Source organism: Rhinichthys klamathensis, unplaced genomic scaffold (assembly GCF_029890125.1).
Source record: "Rhinichthys klamathensis goyatoka isolate OS25496 unplaced genomic scaffold, OSU_Roscu_1.1 h1tg000308l_1, whole genome shotgun sequence".
Lineage (NCBI taxonomy): Eukaryota > Metazoa > Chordata > Actinopteri > Cypriniformes > Leuciscidae > Rhinichthys > Rhinichthys klamathensis.
This window is the reverse complement of record NW_026606826.1, coordinates 22,624-46,651: the sequence shown is the minus strand read 5'-3', so window position 1 is coordinate 46,651 and position 24,028 is coordinate 22,624. Positions and strand designations below refer to the sequence as shown.

At 38.5% G+C, this 24,028-nt stretch overlaps 1 protein-coding gene across 1 annotated transcript; it reads left to right on the top strand.

Moving 5' to 3' along the window:
• Nucleotides 1-501: 501 nt before the first annotated feature.
• trmt9b (tRNA methyltransferase 9B) lies at nucleotides 502-23,041 on the top strand. Its single transcript, XM_056270771.1, has 4 exons — nucleotides 502-713; nucleotides 16,083-16,273; nucleotides 16,682-16,855; nucleotides 21,365-23,041. Exons 2-4 carry the CDS (start codon nucleotides 16,120-16,122, stop codon nucleotides 22,321-22,323), a joined length of 1,287 nt encoding a protein of 428 aa, XP_056126746.1. The 5' UTR covers nucleotides 502-713; nucleotides 16,083-16,119; the 3' UTR covers nucleotides 22,324-23,041.
• The last annotated feature ends 987 nt before the right edge of the window (nucleotides 23,042-24,028 follow it).

Here is a 24,028-nt window from a genome sequence, read left to right as displayed (position 1 = left end):
CAATGTTCCCGGAATTCTCACAAGTGACATTTAGTTAAATGCGTCTGTGTATGACTAAGTTGTTGACTGGGTTTTAGCTTATAGGCTATCTGTGCGCTACAGACGTGTTTTTTCCAACCTTTTTGAGTAATATTATGCCAAAATGTGCACTTAGTCAACCATTTTATTCACACTTTTTTTTTTTTTTTTTTTTTTTTTTTTTTTTTTTATTAATGCCAAGGTATCAAAAATGCAAGTAGCCTACAACAATGTACAAATTACATACAACGAAATAATGAAAGCAATACAGCACACACACATATATATAGCCTGTATGTATAACGTTACTCATACAAAAAAAAAATAAAAAAAAAAAATTCACACTTTATTCAATAACTTCCAAGATACTCTGGAGAAAAACCAGGAACTTTTCATGTAAGAGATGTACTCATTTGAGAATCGGTTCAACCGAATCATTAAAAAGAACCGGTTCATATGAACTATTTGTTCTCGAATCGGACATCACTCCAGATTAGGGGTCGAGTGTAGTGAGCATGTATTTATTAACACATCCTCAGTGTGCACCCTGAGCCGGTCGGTTGCACACAGTCTGTGTGGGGTGTCGATGTTTTATCCATGTGTTTTATTTTCACGTGAATATTATGTGGCGAATTACAGGAACAACCTCTCGTCGGTTTTGATGTCTCTGCGACTGCAGCCTTGAGAGGGGAAAGGTAGGTTTGATTCATATGATGTATGGCTCTGATTCTTGCATTGCAAATATACATTGGATAAAACTTTCGACTGGAACAAATGTATTGATTGTTATCCCTTCACGCTGAATGACGGTCTTGTGTAGTTTGCGCATGAAGATAAACAGAAACGCCTGTGTTTCAGGCAAACAGAAATGCATGTTTATTTAATGAAAATTACCTTTCTGAAGAAGCTTTTCTGTTGGCGTTTAAACTTTAGTCATACAGGTTCGTCAGGGATCATCAACATGATGATGTGTCCAGTTCATAATGATTACCAAACATGAATGAATGATTAAATTATCAAGTTCTTGATTTCCTGTTATTTAACTGAGATCATGTACATTTATATGTGCGCATGTGTGTTATATAAACATATGTGCATCACTCGCATAACACTCATGTTTTGTTTTCATGTATTATGGGGACTTTCCATAGACATAATGATTTGTATACTGTAGAAACTGTATCCCCTTACACTAAACCTACCCATCACAGAAAACCTGCTGCATTTTTACATTTTCAAAAAACATCACTTAGTATGATTTTCCTAATCAGCTGTTTCCCTCATGGGGACCAAAAATGTCCCCACAAGGAGAAGGATTTCGCTTTGTGGGGACATTTTGTCCCTGTAGGGTTTACCAGGCCACACACACACACAATTATATATATGTTAAATCAAGCACTTTTGAGAATACTGATGACATCATGTACATTTGCTGATTGCTGTACATGTTATATATGCAGGGTTGGACTGGGACTAAAAAAGTGGCCCCAGACTTTCTGGCACAGAGCGGCCCGCGGTCCGCAACACACCAAACATAACACAATGGTTCATTTTACGCCACTTACTTACTTAAAAATATAACATTTACATTTTTTTACTGAAATAAATTTTTTTTTTGTGCTTATCAAAATTAATAATAAATAAATAAATGCAATTAGAATTAGAATAGGGCTGTTACCAATCAAATGAAATTACACAAAATCAATCTTTGCACTGCAGATGTGGCACGGAAGCTGCATCTGAAGTGGCATTTAGATGTAGTTACACAGAATAGTCAAATAAGATTAATGTTTTAAATAAAAATGTTAAATATAGAAATGTGAATTTTTTATTTATTATTATTATAATTTAAATATTAAACTAAAACCGCCAGTAGGTGGCAACAAGTCACTTTCTTAATAAGTGAATCCACACATTTGTTGCGTCTCAATTCACCTACTTATACTACGCCCTAAAAGTATGTACTCTTTTTGTGAAGAAAAAGTATACTTTTGAGTGTGTAGCAGAAGAGTAGACAAGCTTTGGGACATACTATCACGTCATAAAATAGCATCTTTAACGGGTGCCCTCTGTCACTTACTCATGTTTGTAGTTCTGAACTGGATCCTCCTCCAAAGCGCAATGGGTTGTGGGCAATATTAGCTGTTATAGTGAGCACAGATACACACTTTGAAAATCCACCGGAAATAGCCATCCGGGTACTTCTGGGGTACTCGTTTCAACATACTATGCTCTGGGACACACTTATTTTAATCTCACATACTGTTTAGGATGGATAGTGTATGGACATTGAGACGCAGGGATTGATTAATTCAACTGATTGTATCCAAACAGCTGATTCATTCAGGAACGAAGCAAGTGAATATCTTTATGATTGAGTCATTGAATCATTAACTGAATCATTTTAGGAACGAAACACAACCGTGTTGATCAGAGATGCAAACATTTTGCTCTGACTCCGTTTGAAACTATTTTGGAGCAAAACACTCAATTTTGACGATATTGTGTCTAAAATGTACGTCGCATATATTAGCTTAAACCTGGTCTATGTTTTAAATTATTAATTTTTTATTTATTAATTATACACCATTGAATAAAGTATTAAATAGTTATGATCTTATAAGGAGGACAAATGAGTGTGCCAGTAGAAGGACTTTTTTTTTTTAAACCAGACTGTGCGACCTGAAACCGGACAGATGGCCACCCTATTTAGCATTTTTATTTTGAACAGTTGGGAGATATTGCTGTATTCAGCCTCGTCATGTTCAGCTCCTGACATCTTACTCAGGCTTGACATGCATACTCAGGCTTGTATATAGGCGTACCACACGGCTGTATATTAAAAATATACTATTACGTCCTTATCTTATGAGAATAAGCAATGCTTAGATTTATCTTGACAGAGCTTTTTAAGTTCTAAATCATCAGTTATGGGAAACCTGCGTGGAGTATAAATCTATCAGCGGATATATTACTGAACAATAAAACTCTTTATCGTTCATTCCATGAGCCCACTGTTTCTCTGTAAGAGAATAGTGGTCAGGCGGGTATTGCCTGTGTTGTGGCAAAAATTCATCTCAAACAAACAAACATCACTGCGTAAGAGACACTCAGAGTCAAATTATATAAAATAGAAGTATTTATTCTTGCAAGAATAGGAGCAGTCTAATACACAGTTGTTACCCTGTGCAGAAGAGTGACACACCCCCCAGACAGACTGAACTAGCTTTTATCTTAGTTTCAAGGCCTTCTTCCCCCCAGAGCCTTCCTCCCAGTAGTTTTCTAGTTGGCCCCAATAAGCCCCCCTGCACCAAGTGGCCTTCTGACATCTAGGTCAGAGGTCCTTGTTCGTCTGTTCTCTGGAGTGTCCCCCTCTTCTGCCTCCCCAGGTACATAAACAGAATCTTCTCTCACTACAAGTGAGACACACATGTGACATTCTTTGAATCATCTATATTTTACTAAAGATCAATGAATATCATTAAAATCGCCACTACAACTCCTCACTTTTTATCATTCTGATTACCCATAATCACAATAATAAACAATAAAACAAATTTTAAGTCATATCATCACACTTATACTCTTTATCTCTGATTTTTGCATAAATGATCACTCTCCTTGAACCTGTGAAGAAAAGTTTAGAATGAAGAAGCATAAGGCTGTTTTTGTGGGGGAAAGGCCCCGTAATATTTTAGCTAGCAAGTAAACATTTTTACGACGCCGGGCTAAGCGAGAAATCACTGTTCCTGCGCTCCTGTAAACAGACCCTCAGTCACGCCAGTAAGGAAAAAGGTAGTTATAACATAGTAAGGAAACAAACAGATAAAAGTATAATAAAAATCACTCAGTTTCAAACCCTATCTTTGTACGCCATCTCGTAACACGGATGACCGCTGCTTGTAACCTTCTTTAAATCTTTTGCCCTTAATCTTTCTCAGAAAATAAACAAATAGAAGAAAAACAAACAGAACATACATTTAACACATCTCTCACTGTAGCTCCCGCTACATGTATCGTCACATAATTTTGTTCATCCTTGGGATAGACTGTCATTTTCACCAATTGAACAGACAGCATGTTTCACCTGTCACTGTAATCATATTCACCCATGAATAACAAAATTATTAGAATAACAATCCTAAACCCTATCATTAAGCCTTTTCCATTAATCTACGCCCATCTCCATATTTCACCTCGGTTTTCCTAACCATATTTTGTTCACTTCTAATTCAATTTAGTAAGCTCTATTTAATGCCATATTTAACAAAAATCTAACCAGAGAAGTCTTATAATTTTATCCATTCTTCCAACCAATGCAGTTGTTCAATATTAACTCTAATATTTCCATTACGGACACAATCAATATATTTTCTACATTTACAATCAAATCAATACCTAGTTTGATTCAATCAAACAAAATCATCACAAAAACAGATTCTTCTGTTAAACTTAAACCATCAGTTGGCAGTTGGTTCCTCCAGGTGTGTTGATCATCTCGTTCGCCCCACGGACGTTCCGTGTTCGCCAGGGTGACACTTTGCGTGCCGTTGCAATGGTCTTTCCCTCGTAGGTTCGGGAGGTACGTTACTAGCACGTCCTTGAATCCCTCACTTTGTGCTCTATTGGATGGTTGAGGCCTGTTGGTGTTGTCTAAGGTGAGAGGCTTGGACCCAGGTGACACTGATCTCCTGAGATCACCACCGCACCCCCACTGGAATGAACCATTTCCTGCTTCCCGTCACCTGTGAATGGAGACCTTAAGTATTTTGTTAGTGACCGCTTGTCTTGCCGCTCGTCCCCTTTGGTGTGACCTGTGGATTCAACAATCTGAAACATTATCACCGGATAATTTCTTGCTCACTTAATAGCACTCGGGGTCCTTTTACCCTGAAAAACACTCAACCCACTTTGCTCATGTCCACAATATTTATACATTTGGAACAGAATTAGTTCTGTTTGATCCAATCCATCCTGACATTCTGTAAAAGGAAAATTTTAAGTTATGCGCTGCGCAGGTGTAGCACCTTTCTTCCACAATAATAACCCAGGCCAGGACAGTTAGCCAAATTCATCCATAATCCATAAATTCATCCTGTCTCCCAATCCTGCATGCTCTCTGTAAAGAGAAACAAATTTCGAGGTTATTGTCAGATAGTAAAGTACGTAGTTTCTTTTGTCTACTGTTCTCCCGTGGCCTTCGATGCCCTGGCGTTTCCTGTTGAAACAATCTTTGTTATTGGTGTGTGCAGCACACTCACAGACATCAATTTTGTTAGGCAGAAAAATGGCTTCTTTCAGGGCTTTTATCCAATTACCCCTAGTGTTCTCCCAACATTTATTCAGCAAATGTGAACCCCTTAATAAACCATATTTGGCAATTGTTATACCATCCCCCTTTTGATGCACGACACAACTCGAGCATCAATTTAACATAACATTTAACATAGTGTTTTTGATAAAGTTTGCCATCAACACTAATCCAAACATTGTCCTTCAGACAAATTTCCTCCAGACATCTTTCCCTGTCTCTGAAACAAAAATATTACATTCTTCACTTAAAGCCACAATCTCATCTTCTTCTCGCAGTATTTGAAGGGCAACGGCCCTCAGTCTCACAGCAAATCCCGCTTTTCAGGCCTGTTGTTTGGTCTCTCAAGTCAGTCATCTACAAACATTTCCAAAGTCATCAATTGTTTCAGGTCAGGTCATGCTGTACAGACTTGGTCATTGTCAGTCAATCATTTCTCCCCCTTTGTTCACAATAATCATAAATGTGAGAGGCTCTCTTGATAATTTCATGTTGACTTAGCCAATATGTCACTTTGTTGTTTCCCTCAAATCTACAACATTTTCATTTATCTCAGCCCATGCCAGATGGTGATCTACAACTACACAATTCCAATTTACTTAAACTGATCTTCAAATCTACATTATGTATGACAAAACTATTACTACCAGACAGAGCTTGATGGCCAATCAACTTAAAGCTTGTCCCATGTTCTGTATTGTCTTTTCATCAGAATTATCAGCTTCTTTAAAATTTGTCATTTGCCTTAACCCATCTGTAATGATAAACTCATTCCAGAGGTTAATGACGCAATATACACACCATTCAGGTGGAATATTAGTGCCCCAACCTAATACATACAAGACATAAAGTGCGGTCACTAGCACACGCACTCATTCTAGACACACATATGTTAACTGCTCATTCTCAATGTTCACTTTTCTTTATATTATTGCTTAAAGATTTAAATTTTAAATAAGATTTTAACCTTTTCATTTTTCCTGTAGCTTCTACCTAATTTTACATCTGTTCATTATTCATTTGATTTTTAGACAAGTCAGCTGGGTTGTTTTGTTTCATTATCATTATTTTGCTTCAGCTTGCTCTAGCAGGCCGATAACAGAAAGACAGACACAGTTACCATCCCTTCCTCCAACTCAGGCAGTCTCTCTCACTATAAACAAATAATATTTCCCCCCCCCAGCCTCCTAAGGCTGTAACTTAGACAAAATTTGTATTCATTACAATAACCTTTGACCATTCACCTTTGTTATCCAGACTTTTCTCAAATCTACAAAAGCTGTCTTCATCTTTAGCCACCACCATGTCTAACGACCTTCAAGAGTTAAAACTATGTTATAACATATTAGTTCAAAATCAACACTATGATTTTCCTTGCCCATAAGGCAACCAGTACATACAAAATTTTTTATTACTGTCTCCACAACAACTAATGGGAATCACTTCATGGCCTCAGCTGGCTCTTGAAAGCCCACTCCTGTTCGCCCTTTATCTATAATCTCCATCAGGGTGTTTTCCCCTGGCATATTTGCAGACGCTTGTCACAATAAAAAAACAAGCCATACAACTAATGCGGTTTCTTCTGGCGAGTGGTATATATCGAGGAGCTTTGCTTTATTGGGGAGACATGCCGTGACTCGTCACCGCGTCATCTCCCCTTAACGCCATAAGGACGCTGCTGGCCTCACAGCTCCTGCTCAACCCTCATACCTGTCTCACATAACACACCTCCATTCAGGAGATGCCCAATGACTTTACGTGATCCACTCTGGCTTGGGTTGCCCCCTGTCAGGCCAATAGAAGGTCGTACCCGTCATTGAGTAGCCACTCGTGCCCACTGGTGACCGCTCTTTCCCATCACAGGCTGTTTGCTTCAACAGAACTCAGCTGTTTTCTAGAGCTTAGGAAAGGCACGTTCAAGAGTCACCAGAGCCATTCGGATTGCCTAATAGTGTTCACATGGGGAGACAGTTCAATAACAACAGTATTTAATCACTTAAATCCATTAACTATCTTAAAAGCAGCAACCTAGCTACTTGGATTATACTCAGTGAATTTAGATCACAACCGTACATTCAGTGTACTTCATCTGTAGCCGGAGCCATCGGTCCTGAATGGTGGAGACTAAATGAGACAGAGAAGTTACTGTCCTAAAATAAGCTAATCAAAATGTCATCTCTATCTGTATTATTGTTTTAAATACTTCTTTAAAAAGTCATTCAGTTTTACTTCTAAAACAAATTGCTCTCTAAATGGTTTCTTTTACCATCTCTGTGTCTATGATTCTTCAACTGACACACTGTGCTTTACACATTATCACAGATAACAGCTTTTAGCTGACTCATTGAATGAGAGAGACTCTGAGACTCTATTGGATGGTACACTGCTCTCTCATATACTTCTAACATCAAACATTTATCTATCATCTTTTAACTCTATCCCAGCTTAAGGCATCTTTGCCAGAAATTACATACGGTTTCAAATAAACATATTATTTATATTTGTCTTTTGCCCACCTCAGGGAATTTAGACATTACAAATTTTCCACTCAGATTGAGTCTGTTGCACTGGCAGTTTCAGCCACAGCACACATCAGATTCAGATAAGCAAACTGTTTCATTACAGCCCATAACAAACTTATCTTTTGAAAGCAAAACATCAGCTTCTAGTTCTTTCATGGTCAACTTTTCAAGCGGTTTGTTTAATCATATGCCTTTCAACACATTTTACATTTAGCAACTGTTAATTCAGTAGCCTACTGCTTCTGCTTATTTGTTCTTACATAATGGTAATTATTCTAGTTCTCAATAACATTTCACATTTCTCAATCTCAATTTTAGTTGTCAAGTTCTCAATTACCATAACTTAATATCTGACCTCAAAGTTTTCTCTTCTAGGAGTTTATCAGTCTCCAATCAGGATTCACACTAACTTTTACAAGGCTACTGCCTCTTTTGCAGTTATTATAAATCATCTTTGAGATCTGTCTCTCTATATTACCTGAACCCTTTTAAAAATGCTTAATTAAAACACAATTCTCCTTCTAGTTACCTTTACTATATTTTGCAACTCACATTTGTTGCAGTCATTCATTTTGCATCAACCTGTATTCAATTCACTTATAAAAATTACTATTATAGATCTTTTCTTCAAAAGGATTCACTTTAAGATCAATCTTTTGACCTTGTTTTTTATCTCTTATTTCTCAGACCAAAAATTGTCACTGTCGTCATTTAAACACTGATCTATTTTCAAACCAATATTATTACCAGAAATGTGTTGTCATTTTATCACATTTTTAAAACCCCTCTCGGTGGTAATTTACAGTTACCTACTAAATTGTCCTGATGACCACCATTAAAACACTCTCTGTCATCTAGTGAATTTGTTTCAGCCTCAACTTCAGCATCAGACACCTGTCCTTGACTATAGTTTGATCACTGTGAGCTTGCAAACGGCTCCAACTAACTGCACACTCTTGAAGCAGTGTGTGTCCCATTCAGGAATGTAAACAGAGCCACTGATAAGCAGTTCTCTGTATTCCTTTGACCATCCACCAATGGCGGATTCAAATCACAATAGCCAAATCATACTCTTTATCATTATTATTGGCAGAACATAATTTCATGAGCAGCACAGAAAATGCTCAAAATATTCGAATTTGTTTTCTGTCTTTACCTTAGTAATTTGGTATTATCATCAACAACACTAATTACAAGTACTGTTGCTGTTATCCCAGCTTATCTTTTACAAAACCTCATCTGCAAATCTCTTCAAAGTGAGATCTTCAGAGCAGAGCTGTTTACAGCATTTGCTCTCTTCTGTCTCTCTATTTATTTATCTATTTATTTATTTTCCCGGACTGTTCAGTTACTCTTCATAAAGTGTAACAATTTGTACATCATTATTTTCATTACAACTGGTTTGAAGCCTTTTTCCTTCCATTACATGGTTAGTCTGCAGATTCAACTTAATATTATCATTATTGTCTCAGTCTTATCTCTACTGTTTCTCCAAAACAGATTATATTACTCAGTCCGTAAATTACACAGACAACCATTATAGCTACTTGCTTCAATACCCTTATTTTCTTAACATTAATAAAATAAAGCAGATATATCATCATTTCAATCATTATTTTATCAAAATCTAGAATTGTTCCCCATTCTGCTCAAAACATTCTTCATATCATGTTAATCCTTGTCAATCATACAATGCCTTATTTTATTCTAAAACTTTTCATATCATTTAAACAGTTAATTTGACTTCCATATATTCTGTCAGACCATGTCTATTTTCATCACATATAGTTTTCTACTATATTTCTCCTTTCTTTTCCCTACATGCCAGTTCCTTCATTATCTAACCAGTACATGATTGTTTGAACAATCCCCACACACACATACCTCACTTACAGTTCCCTCTATTCCACACAGACAGCCTTATTGCTTCTTGCCACTTCAATCCTTGTCATATAAATTTAAGTTCTATAGACATCTAATGTCATGCATCCATTTACTGGATAAAGAAGTAAAAAACATTATTTCTCCTGGCAGTTCGACATTTTATCTTCAACTGAACAATCCATTATCTGTTCACATTTTTTACACACATGTTGAACGCAGCCACAACAACCTTTTGTCCCGCTGCCCTGTTCCACTGATTCTCGCACACTCTTAGTCTATTTGTGCTCAGTGTTCCCTCCCTGGGAAAATCATGGTATTTTCTCAGTTTTTTCAATATCTAAAACATACATTTTTTCCCCCATACTTTCCTAGTTCTACAGAAAACCGGTGTATCAAATTTCGCAAGCTTGCTTTTGAGACATCCCCATACTGGCTGTTTTCTGTTCTCTGTGGATTTCTCTTCAACGCGCGTTCTCTTGGTCTGAAAGGCGTCCCTCCCAGACCCGATTTTTCTTTTAACCCAAATCGGTCGGGTTGCACTATTAGTGCCCTCCTAATTATGGTTTACCAAAAAATCTTTTCTGGTTCCCCCTAATTAGCCTCAGCACCTAAAAACAATTTGCTCCGTGGTGGAACAACTAATTTTCAGGGTACCTATCTGTTTGAAATCTCTTGATCTGTTACAGTTCTCACTTAATCCCAGATTATTTATCTGCTTGAAATTTCTTGTTCTGTCACAGACCTCAATTAATCTCAGATATTTTCTCTCGTATCTGTTTGAAACCTCTTGATCTATATATAGATCTCAATTAATCTCAGATTACGTACCACAGAAACAGCCCTCAGCCAATATGGTTCAATTTCACTCTTTCCCCAATTAAACTGAATTTAATTAACTTACCCAAAAGAAAATAAATTGAACTGTCTCTTACCAGAGATGCTTCTGTTGCCACCTGCGGGTTCTTTAGGTTCCAGTGGTCGATTCTCCCGGCCCTGATATCGGTCGGCCCCTCTCTCTCAAGTTTACGAGGTAGAGCTGGAACTTACTTAGCCCAGGTGGCCAAACACCGTCCGATCTCAGGTCCAGGAGGCACGTCCAAGGAATATCACTTCTGACACCAAAACTGTTGTGGCAAAAATTCATCTCAAACAAACAAACATCACTGCGTAAGAGACACTCAGAGTCAAATTATATAAAATAGAAGTATTTATTCTTGCAAGAATAGGAGCAGTCTAATACACAGTTGTTACCCTGTGCAGAAGAGTGACACACCCCCCAGACAGACTGAACTAGCTTTTATCTTAGTTTCAAGGCCTTCTTCCCCCCAGAGCCTTCCTCCCAGTAGTTTTCTAGTTGGCCCCAATAAGCCCCCCTGCACCAAGTGGCCTTCTGACATCTAGGTCAGAGGTCCTTGTTCGTCTGTTCTCTGGAGTGTCCCCCTCTTCTGCCTCCCCAGGTACATAAACAGAATCTTCTCTCACTACAAGTGAGACACACATGTGACATTCTTTGAATCATCTATATTTTACTAAAGATCAATGAATATCATTAAAATCGCCACTACACCTGTTTCTAAATTTAGATGCTGCTGTTCAGTATGCTGAAAACATCCCCCTTGCAGCTGCTTAAATAAGGCCTGTCGAGTCGAGCATTTTAATGAATTGAAGGGACAATCAGATGCAATCTAAGTCTCATCTGTGCGAGATGATGATGCCGTAAAGCTGCTCTCCCATCCTTCTGTCAGCGGGTGTGATCTTAAAATAGTCTCGTAATGAGGGACCCTCAGAGTCCTCAACGGTGCAGGGTCCTAAGAGAGGTGAAATCATAATGCTCAAAACAGAAGGGCTTGAGAAAGTCACGGAAACGGTTTTGCTTTGATGGAGGTTTGATATTTTCCAAAGGTGTGTTGGAGCGACACTAGTTGACATCTTTCAGTTAGGTGACATTTAAGGTCGGCGTCCGCTATCTCTTTATTTGATGCGGCGTGTGCTGGATGACCTTTAATATTGCTTGCTTGTTGACAAGACTCTCAAGGCCAGAGAGTCTAAAACGACTGCTCAGAAAACAAATGTTGTGTGGATATTTTGGCATGGAGAGAGATGTAAATGCAGCCTTTTTCAGTTGTTATTGTTTCATTTCTAAAAGGGCTCTATTAAAGTGCCCCATTATGCTATTTGAAAGGCTCCTAATTTTGTTTTTGGACATCTTAGATGCATCCAAGGTCAAAAAAACACTTTAATTTATTCATTATATACACTGCAGCATCACCTCTTTTCTCACAGTGTCTGAAACGGTTCAATCAAGGATTCGGTCTCTTCAAACTCCTCCTTTCTGAGAGCCACTCTGCTCTGATTGGCCAGTCTGTTGTGATTGGTCTACCGCTTACTGCACGTCTCGGAAATGAAACTCTCATTACCATATCTGATTTCTGCTCAGGAGCTTCCTCAGCATTTATATATTTTTTAAACTTGGTAGATTTTGACAATAACTAACCGCTATATTACACATTACATGACAGGTAATATCCGAAAAAGCATAATAGGGAACATTTTGTGTAGCAAATTAGCTCAAAAGGCTAAATTAATTCAAATTAGCTCAATTAATCTGTTCGTCCAGCGAACACTCAGGGCCCTATTTAAACGATCTGAAACGCAAGTGTCAAAGCGCAAAGCGCAAGTAACTTTGTGGGCGGATCCCGGTGCTGTTGCTATTTTCCCGGCGGGATAAATACCTCTTGCGCCTGGCGCAAATCTAAAAGGGGTTGGTCTGAAGTAGCTTCATTATTCATAGGTGTGGTTTGGGCGTAACGTGAAATAAACCAATCAGAGCGTCATCCAACACACCCTTTAAGAGCAGGTGCGCATGTTGCATGGCGGATTGCTATTATAACGGCGGATTTACCAAGCGCGGTGAGCGGTTCACAGCCGAGGAGACCGACGTTCTTGTCAGGGCCGTAAAACACAGAGAAGTGACATTGGGGATGGGAGAAACCCACCCAAATCAGCGTCGGTTAAACAGGCGTGGGAGGAAAAAAAACTAAATTTTTTCATCTTCATGGACACCACAATGATTTCCCTCAAGTGTTAATATTTTTCCTTGTTATAATGTATGATTTGCAAAAATAAAAACTGCTGCATCTGTGTTGATGAGAGAATCAAAGTGTATGCACGGTGTGCACCCGCTACATTATGGCCAAGCATGCGCGCTTAAAATAGCATTATGAACAACGCGCAACGCGCCACTGACTTTAGACTAGGTTTTTTCTGGTCAGTGGCGCAATTGTTTTATAGAACAGCAAAATAGCATGAGGGAAAGTTTGCGCCGGAACACGCCTCCTCTTTGCGCTGAACCGCCCTGGGGAGCGCAAGTGTACTGCTTAGTTAACCGACGTGTGTCTGTGGAGGGAAAAGTCCGCTTTGTGCGGGTGCAAAATAGGAATGATACATGCGTCAGTGTACAAAGTCATTTGCGCCGGGTGCAAGATAGAGCCCTCAGTGTCGATCGTCCATTAACTTTCAGAAAGGATATTTTTTCGTGACCACAGAAAAGCACCTCTTTCTTAGCATGTAGCTGTGATGACATCATTAAATTGAAGTTGATTTACTAGCAGGGACCAGAATCAACACTTGTGTGAATTTACACAAGTTTTATTAACTAAATCCCGAACACATAACTAATCTAAACAAACATATACACACAAATCACACATACATAGGAAATGGAAAAGTGAAAGTGAATGAAGCTATAAAAAGAGTAATTTAACCATCTGAAAGAACCATCAGTTTTTTTAATTTCAAAACACCTTTTTTAACAAAGGGGTCTACAGCTTCTACTAAACCTGTTTAGTTAGTTAAATGTACAATACTTGCACTGCCGTTGATCGAGTGTCCGGATGCAGTCTCGGGAGAAAGTCTTGATGGTTCTGTGAGTCTATAGTGTTCGAGTAGCACTCGATTTTTCTCGCTTTGAATGATGAAATTATGAGGAACTTGTGATGTTAGCCAGACCTGAGGCCTCTCCGGCTGCGCACCGGAGGAAATAAGTGCACAACATGCATTACGAAATTGCATTGCGAATTTATATTGGCTTTAAAAGATACATTATGCAAGCCAAGACACTTCCAAAAATAACCATCGTCTTGCTTGGCAATTTTTCTTCCATTTCTGTTTTAATTTCCTTATTTCAGTCAGCAAATCACACACCCTCTGTCAAATCGCACACATATACCATCAGCCCACATGCTGCTGTGTTGTCTCTTATGGCTCATCTGTGATTTCAGCAGTGGAGTTTCCCCCTTTAGGGCAGCTTGTGATTCAACCGAAGAGCCTTTCTGTTTTTACATAACAGTCATCAGACTACACCAAACCACTGAGGCATTATGAAATAACAAGATAATCATTTTTTCGTTTAAGTATCCCAAAAGGTGACTTATTCACAATGGCTTTGTTACACAATCAAAAACCACCCTTTATTCTGGTCTTTTGTGAAAATGGGATAAAAACCTTAATTTGTTCTTTGCAGACACGTCCTGACCCTTCTGGCGGCCCACATGAAGGTCTCATCAATTTGCTGGCCAGACCATCTGATTATTGACTGAACCTTGCCAATTGAAATGCAGGAGAGTAGATCAGCATTGAATGTGGATTTGCTTCGCCATGTTCTTTTATTGATCCGTGACTTCACTTCTCAAAGGCAATTAGTCTACTTTTACAGCTGAGCACATCCCTTTTTCAAATTCATCTGATGTCATATGTCACATACTTGACGATAAATGAATAAACAAAGCCTGAAAAGCTGATGCGTTTAGTTTCAGGAGTATCGGTTATATGACATTCAAGGCTTTGTAAACCGATCAGAGGTGGCAACGCGGTTTGAAAAGAGGCGTCCACTCTGCAGTTCAATTACGGGATATGTTAGAAGCACAGAAATCTCTGACTGTTTCCTCTTCAACGTTTTGTTTGCGAGGTCCTTGTTGAGGGAGGTGTAGTGTGTGTTTGGAGGGGGGGAAATGATGAACAGCCGTGTGTTGATTGTGAAGCATGATGCTGTTGTATTGGATATCTGGTAACGGATGTGCTGCTGTGAAGAGGCGACAACCGCATCTGTCTGTGCTGGTGCAGTCAAGTGGCAGAAGAGCAACAATTTACAAAACCATTTTACATGAAAAGGAGGAAAATAAAGATTTATTCAGAAACATTTCAGTTTCAGCCAAATTTCACAGACTCTTGCTTGGTATCAAAATCAGAAAACCATAATTTTCCATCTGTCCGTCCATCCATCGTTAATGGTAACACACAATTATATATGAATCAAAATCATACAATAGTTCCTCCATCCATCCATTGTTAGTGGTAACATACAATTATATATAAATCAAAATCATACAATAGTTCCATCCATCCATCCATCCATCCATCCATCCATCCATCCATCCATCCATCCATCCATCCATCCATCCATCCATCCATCCATCCATCCATCCATCCATCCATCCATCCATCCATCCATCCATCCATCCATCCATCCATCCATCCATCCATCCATCCATCCATCCATCCATCCATCCATCCATCCATCCATCCATCCATCCATCCATCCATCCATCCATCCATCCATCCATCCATCCATCCATCCATCCATCCATCCATCCATCCATCCATCCATCCATCCATCCATCCATCCATCCATCCATCCATCCATCCATCCATCCATCCATCCATCCATCCATCCATCCATCCATCCATCCATCCATCCATCCATCCATCCATCCATCCATCCATCCATCCATCCATCCATCCATCCATCCATCCATCCATCCATCCATCCATCCATCCATCCATCCATCCATCCATCCATCCATCCATCCATCCATCCATCCATCCATCCATCCATCCATCCATCCATCCATCCATCCATCCATCCATCCTAAAATAGTTACTCCTGGATGATTCACTGGGCTGTTTTTAATAGAAATGGTAACAAATACATCATAATTTGTTGTACATTTAGAATTTAATTTTTATAATGAGATTAAGCTATTTATCTAAAAAATGTATGGCCCTATAAATAGGGTTGTTTTTTATTATTTCTTTCTTTCTTTTCTTTGTTTTTTTTTGTGGTTAAATATAACAATTCTTGACAGTTTTTATGTTGTTCACCCAGGTATATATAAATATAAGATTGTGCTGCTGTATAGAAGCAACCAATCAAAATGGCATATTGGATTCATTTTTTTTTTATAGAAATGGCTGCAGACGTAAACCATTAAATCCAGGACGGCTCAATCTTTAGGTCTGAATTTGTGTCTCGCCTCCTCCCTCTCTGTTCCCGTCTCTGTCTGGCTAAGTGGTGAAGATGCTTGGTGGGGTTTAATAGAGAGCAGCATGGACGAGGCTGCCAGCCAGCTGGAGAGAGACCATGTTCACAGTGTGTACGAGAGGATCGCACCCTACTTCAACGACAGCCGCTACAAAGCTTGGCCCAAGGTCAAACAGTTCCTGTTAGAGCAGGAGCCCGGCAGCATCGTGGCTGACATCGGTAAGGCTTCATGTTTGATCTTTATTTTCTTTCAAATGAGAACTAAAACTCTCAGAAGCATTTTACAGTCCCGCTTGCTTTGTAAACGACTATTGTCACGTTTTATCTGATGATTTGCACTCCTACTGCTAAAAGAAACCCATTTAATCTTGTCTTTATTCTTTTGCTTTGAAAAAAAAAAATTCTGTGTGAGTAATGGCCCGTTATATCAGAGACTTTGTCAACAGCTTTTACTTCACCGTTGCCTGAAAGGAAATGCAATTATTCATATTAAAGTTTAATAAGGATGAATGGGCACCAAAGTTATTACAGTACGACACTGAAAAAACAGCCCAGTAAATCATCCACGAGGAACTATTTTATGAATTATTTTATGACATGCTCTGATTATTTTTAAAATTATTACAGGATGTGGAAATGGCAAGTATCTGCACATCAATGAGGAAATCTTCAAGTTGGGCTGTGACGTGTGTCGTCCATTGGTGGACTCTGCATGGAGTCAAGGTCACGAGGTGCAGCTCAGCGATGGCCTGCGTTTACCCTACAGAGACGGCTGTTTTGACTCAGTGCTCTCCATTGCAGGTAATGCGTCATCATAAATGTCCTAAAACATTCTTATTTTGATTCCACTTAATGATTTAGTTCATTGGTTCTTGCTGAAGCTCAAACGTGCTGCGCAACACGAGAATGAACCTCATTGGTTCTTGCTGAAGCTCAAACGTGCTGCGTAACACGAGAATGAACCTCATTGGTTCTTGCTGAAGCTCAAACGTGCTGCGTAACACGAGAATGAACCTCATTGGTTCTTGCTGAAGCTCAAACGTGCTGCGTAACACGAGAATAAACCTCATTGGTTCTTGCTGAAGCTCAAATGTGCTGCGCAACACGAGAATGAACCTCATTGGTTCTTGCTGAAGCTCAAACGTGCTGCGTAACACGAGAATAAACCTCATTGGTTCTTGCTGAAGCTCAAATGTGCTGCGCAACACGAGAATAAACCTCATTGGTTCTTGCTGAAGCTCAAACGTGCTGCGTAACACGAGAATGAACCTCATTGGTTCTTGCTGAAGCTCAAACGTGCTGCGTAACACGAGAATAAACCTCATTGGTTCTTGCTGAAGCTCAAACGTGCTGCGTAACACGAGAATGAGCCTCATTGGTTCTTGCTGAAGCTCAAACGTGCTGCGTAACACGAGAATGAACCTCATTGGTTCTTGCTGAAGCTCAAACGTGCTGCGTAACACGAGAATGAGCCTCATTGGTTCTTTCTGAAGCTCAAACGTGCTGCGTAACACGAGAATGAGCCTCATTGGTTCTTGCTGAAGCTCAAACGTGCTGCGTAACACGAGAATGAACCTCATTGGTTCTTGCTGAAGCTCAAACGTGCTGCGTAACATGAGAATGAGCCTCATTGGTTCTTGCTGAAGCTCAAACGTGCTGGTTAACACGAGAATGAGTCTCATTGGTTCTTGCTGAAGCTCAAACGTGCTGCGTAACACGAGAATGAGCCTCATTGGTTCTTGCTGAAGCTCAAACGTGCTGCGTAACACGAGAATGAACCTCATTGGTTCTTGCTGAAGCTCAAACGTGCTGCGTAACACGAGAATGAGCCTCATTGGTTCTTTCTGAAGCTCAAACGTGCTGCGTAACACGAGAATGAACCTCATTGGTTCTTGCTGAAGCTCAAACGTGCTGCGTAACATGAGAATGAGCCTCATTGGTTCTTTCTGAAGCTCAAACGTGCTGCGTAACACGAGAATGAACCTCATTGGTTCTTGCTGAAGCTCAAACGTGATGCGTAACACGAGAATGAGCCTCATTGGTTCTTGCTGAAGCTCAAACGTGCTGCGTAACACGAGAATGAGCCTCATTGGTTCTTGCTGAAGCTCAAACGTGCTGCGTAACACGAGAATAAACCTCATTGGTTCTTGCTGAAGCTCAAACGTGCTGCGTAACACGAGAATGAGCCTCATTGGTTCTTGCTGAAGCTCAAACGTGCTGCGTAACACGAGAATGAACCTCATTGGTTCTTGCTGAAGCTCAAATGTGCTGCGCAACACGAGAATGAACCTCATTGGTTCTTGAGCTTCCGTTTACCACAACTGATGTTTAAGTTAATAAATGTTTATATGTAAATAAAAACCTAAATTCAATTTGTTTCATCATATAAACTAAGTGATCCGCTAAATTCAAGTCAAGTCATCTTCATTTATTTAGCGGTTTTAACAATGTAGATTGTTTCAAAGCAGATTTACAGAGATAAACATACAATTTACGGTAAAAGAGATTGTTTTGGCTTTATAGCGATTTTTGAATAATGTTATTTCCAGCTAAAGTTTTAAATTCATATGGATTAGTTTTACTATCTCTTCTATTTTTACTAGCGTCAAAGTAGTAGTTCCATAGCTGTCAATGGAGGGACAGAAATCTCCCAGATTTCATTAAAATAACTTCATTTTTGTTTCGAAAACGAATGAAAGTCTTATTGGTTTGGAGTGACATGAAGGTGAGTAATGAATTTAAATTTTTGGATGAACTAACCCTTTAATACATTCAGGTGGGTTCTGATTCAGATTCCACTTAAGTCAGTTCCTAATGATTCTTTAAGTACTGTTGAGGAAACAACTTTATTAGTTGGATAATTGACTTTCAGTTCAGCAAGTAAGGGAAGAACTGTTCGGATTAATTCAGTAAATCATTAAAATGATTTAGTCCGAAAAATCGATGTTTAATAGGCTTTTTTCTATTTTTATTATAAAAGCGACTACTAGCGACTGATGCTAGCGTCTGCGGTCTTTAGTGTCCTTGTTAGCACGCCCGCCTCCCATGCCATAGACCCCAGTTCCAATCCCGCTCGGAGAGTAGGTCTGGTTACACCAGTTATTGTAAAAATGATTACATTCCTAACTTGGAAATTATTATTAATTTTATGTATGTCACATTTTATTTAAAATATTTTTTTTATGCACATCCATTTTATTTTAGTGCAGAATGTACTGGAACTGTAATGTACTGGATCTAGTGCAGACATTTTCTGCACATTAGAGCTTGATAAGCTCTGAGATGGGATCATTAGCATAATGATCAATGAGGATGTATGTTCATAGGAGCACATTTCATGTGATATAACCAAATTAACATACCAGTATTTCCACGATCAAGCCATTTAATTTCAATCTGCTGGTAATGCTGCTATTAACTCAAAATGGAGCAGTTATATAGGTTTATTTAAGCTTTATGAGGTGGAGGTAACTAGAGGTGTTACTAGGCTACAGGAGATCAGTGGTTCTTGGAAGAGGCCTGGGAGTATTTGTTGTCAGGCTTTACTGCTGGGTCACCTGGCAACCCCTCTCAGTCCCCAGAGAGAAGATCCATGCGGCCATTGATGATATCAGAGTCTCATAACGGTTTAAACACTCTGAAAGCCCATTCTAAACACACGAAACAGCCCTCTGCTATGAACTGGGCTTTCTGCATTGATTGTGGTTTTACATTTTTCAGAGATATGTTTTTCATAGAGACACTATCTTTTTTTTTTAATTGTTAGTTCACCCAAAATTGAAAAATTTCATAATTTTGTCAGTGTAATGTTCCAAACCTTTATTACTTTACTTCTCCTTTTAATTTTTTTTTTAGTACATTTATATTCCTCTTTTTCATATTGGTATAGTTTGGTCTTGGAGGTCTTGATTTTTTTCTTCTGTTTTTATCTATGTATTTGGATTTGCATTTGATAAAAACACAATATTGCTGCATATTGTTATTGAATTTGTAACTTTTTTTTAATTTAAATTTGTAATTACCGTTTCACTATTTATAATAATTATAAAAATAATGATGATGATGATTATAATAATAAAATTTTATAAATTTAAATGAATTTAATTATATTTTAAGACGGAATTGATTCACTGAATCAATATATTTTTGTTTTTAAAATATATTTCAAATGAAATCTAATTGAAAATTAAAAAACGGACAAATAATGACCCTTTTCACTATTTATAATAATTTCAGAAATTTCTATTTAATTAGTTTAATTGAAAAATATTATTGTTGTTATTATTTTTATTATTAATCATCTTTATTATAATAGTAAATACTGAGACAAAAATGCAACAGACTAGTAAATAATTATCTACTTTGTAAAACCCAACAGTTACATTTATACATTAATAAGATGCAGTACATTATTTAAAAAGAGGACATAAATATATGTCTCGACTAAATAACATATTGTTTTAGAAAATGTATTGCATACATGCCAAACGCATTTAGAAATACAAAATAACTAAATGTAATTTTTGGGGCTAAGCTATTCATCGAAACAATTAGACTGGATATCAATGACTTATGAATACCATTTCAGTAACACTTTATTTCGATGGGCCACTTTAGACATTCTACTATAAGTAACTTTGCAACTACATGTCAACTAACTCTCATTAGATTATTAGTAGACTGCTAGGTTAGGTTAGGTGTTAGTGTTTGGGTTAACAGAATAAGTTGACATTTGCAAAGTTACTCCCAGTCAGTAGAATATCTGTTGGGGGAGCATCATAATAAAGTGTTAGCAGATATTAAGCAGACAGTCTGCTGGTACTCTGAGTTAGTTGACATGTAGTTGCAAAGTTACTAATAGAAGAATGTCTAAAGTGGCCCATCGAAATAAAGTATTACCGAAATGGTATTCATAACTCATTGATATACAGTCTAGTGATTTCGAGATTAATAAACTGTCTGCTTAATATCTGCTAACTCTTTATTATGATGCTCGCCCAACAGATATTCTACTAACTGGAAGTAACTTTGCAACTACAGTAGTCAACATTTGAAGTGGATCAAAAAAGTTAATCAAAGTTGTCCTAAGACAAGAATGGGTATTGTTCAATATGCATGTATAACTTTGATGAAAGGTTTTGATCTACTTTAAATGTTGACTACTGCACATGTCAACTTATTTTACTAACCCTAACACCTAACCTAACCTAGTTAGTTGACATGTAGTTGCAAAGTTACCTATGGTTAGTAAAATGTCTAAAGTGGACCATCAAAAATAGAGTATAACCACAATTTCTTTCAATTGCTTAGTCATCCACCACATGTCCACCAAAGAACGGCGTATCCGAGCAATAAAAGAGATGGCTCGCACCCTGCGTGTGGGAGGGCGGATCATGATTTACGTTTGGGCCATGGAGCAGAAGAGGCGCAAGTTTGAAAAGCAGGACATCTTCGTTCCCTGGAACCCCAATCCACCGTTATCTCCTGCCCTCAGAGTACTCGGCCGAACCAGACAGCGAGTCAACGGAACCCAAAGCATCGGCGACGACAGCGCTTCAAGCGACAAGCACAGGAAAGTGAAAAGCACATCCTCCATGGTGGACGAGGGCGACTTGATCAGCCCCAGTCAGCAGAAACAACCGAGGCTTTGGTTCTTCTCCAGATCTTTGGATTCGGTGCTGGACTTCGGCAGCCTGGCCATGTCCCGCTCCTCTTCCAGCAGTTTACAAACTCCTGTCGATAAAGCGACGGAAAGCAGAAGCCGACGAGCTAGTAGTAGAGGCCTCTTCAGGCAGATGTCCAGCCTCTTTTCTTCCTCTTCCAGGACCAGTCTAGAAGAAGACGTCTTCATCTCAGACGCTCACGATCGGGTCCATAAAATCAACAACAGAAGTGTTGGGAATGGAAATGAGACTGTTCCTGTGGAGCTTGTCCATGACTGTTCCTCAGTTGCACTGCCCGACTTGGTGTCCTACCAGAGGGATCAGTCGAATCTTGAAGGACACGAAGAGGTAGATGGAAAATCAAGCCTACAAGAGCCCTTGCGAAGGCAGGAAAGCACAGCGTCTCTTCTGGAAACTGAAGGGATGAATGGACGGAGCAGCGAACAGATGAAGGACTCTTGTCTGCGGTACTACCATGTATTCAGGGAAGGAGAACTGACGCAGTTGATCCAAAACCACGTTGATGAGCTCCATGTTCTGCACACATACTTGGACCACGCCAATTGGTGCGTGGTGGCTGAGAAGGTCCAAGTCTGGAAGGTTTAAATCTCATTTTAAAGGTCTGGTTTAATCTTTTTTGATGTCTTTTAACATTTTAGTTTGAGATTTTAAGTATTGGGACTAGAGAGCTAATATTAAATATTAGCTGTTCAGTATCAATGGCAATAACAAGCGAGGTATTGATGCTCTGATGTGACCAGTGTTGGTCCAAATTGTAACACTAAAGCTAGTTGTACTATGAAAACTGCTATAGTAATTTGGCATTAATCTAGTTTGGTTGCATTCAGTTTAAGGTTACAAGTAATTTACTTAACTTGCACTGATTTTAATGGTGTATCACTGTTAACTGTCTTAAGCAATGCCTGCCTGGAACAGAAAGCATAGCACATAATTTTTCTGAACCAAACAATGTGAGCACATAACTAGAGTTTTCTAATGAACGCTCTTCGCGAGTTTGTCTGTGTAGGTGTTGTGTTGTGTGGTTAGTATTACCATAAAGCAGTTGTGTTGTGGTCTGAAGCTTTTAAACAAGATTTTAACTAGTTGGCTGCTTGTTAATCGATTGCACATGAATTCCCATCTTGAAAACTTGAACAATTGATATGTGTTTGTGCCGTGTTGTTGTGAATTGTGTTTGTATTTGTGTAACTTGACCATGTCATTGTCACAACAAAGGTCTTTAATTTTCTCTTAAACTTGAACCATTTTTATGTGTATTTTTGACTTCAATATAATAAATGCAGTATATTTTGTTTTTATCTGACCTACTGGCTTCTTTTGTCTTTTTAGTAAGAGAGGTCATTTTTTACAGTTGCTTGAAATATTTTAATTCTTCTTCTTTTTTATTTTATTGGAACAAAGAACACCGTTATCATTGATGCTACAATATCAGACAGTATCACAAAATAATTCCAACATCTTGATATACATTATCACACTTTCCTCAATGGTTTACATACATAATCCATTTTTCCCAAAACTTGTTACATTTGTCAAATTTGAGCCTTAATATAAATGTAAGCCTCTCCATACTGTATATTTCATTTACGATCCCTAGCCATTGATCCTAGTTGGAGGATCCACCTGCAACCATTTACGGGTTATTGCTTTCCTACTGCTTTTTAACAGTATTTTTTTAATAAATATTTATCCTTGTCTAAAACATTTCCTGGTATTTTACCTAAATATATAGTAGTGAACGAAAAATCCACCTCTACTCCTATAATTTTCCCAATCTCTGCCACTACTTCTTGCCAAAATAATTTTATTTTTGGGCATGCCCAGAAAATATGATAGTGATTAGCCATCAAGGTTTCACATTGCCTCCAGCAAAAGCCACGGCTCTGTGAACCTGTATGAAGTGCTGTTAATTTGGGAGTTAAAAAAAATCTTACGAAATTCTTCCATCCAAATTCCCTCCGGGATCTTGAGTTTGTGGTATTTGCCTGTATCACACGTATATCTGTCCAGTCTTCATCTGTTATTTGTGAGTCAGACTCTTTCTCCCATTTTTGTTTAATGTATATTGATGAATGGTTCTTGGATGCTTGTATACTTCCATACAATCTAGAAACCAGCTTTTTGTTATCTCCTACTGTGTACGCATTTGAGAATATTGTAATTATGATCTTCCGTCAATGTACTTTTAATTTTTTTGTTAAAATAATCTCTGACCTGCAAATATCTATAAAAAGCCTGCTTTTCTAGTCCAAACGTATTTGAAAATGCCTGATAACTCTGTAACTTCCCA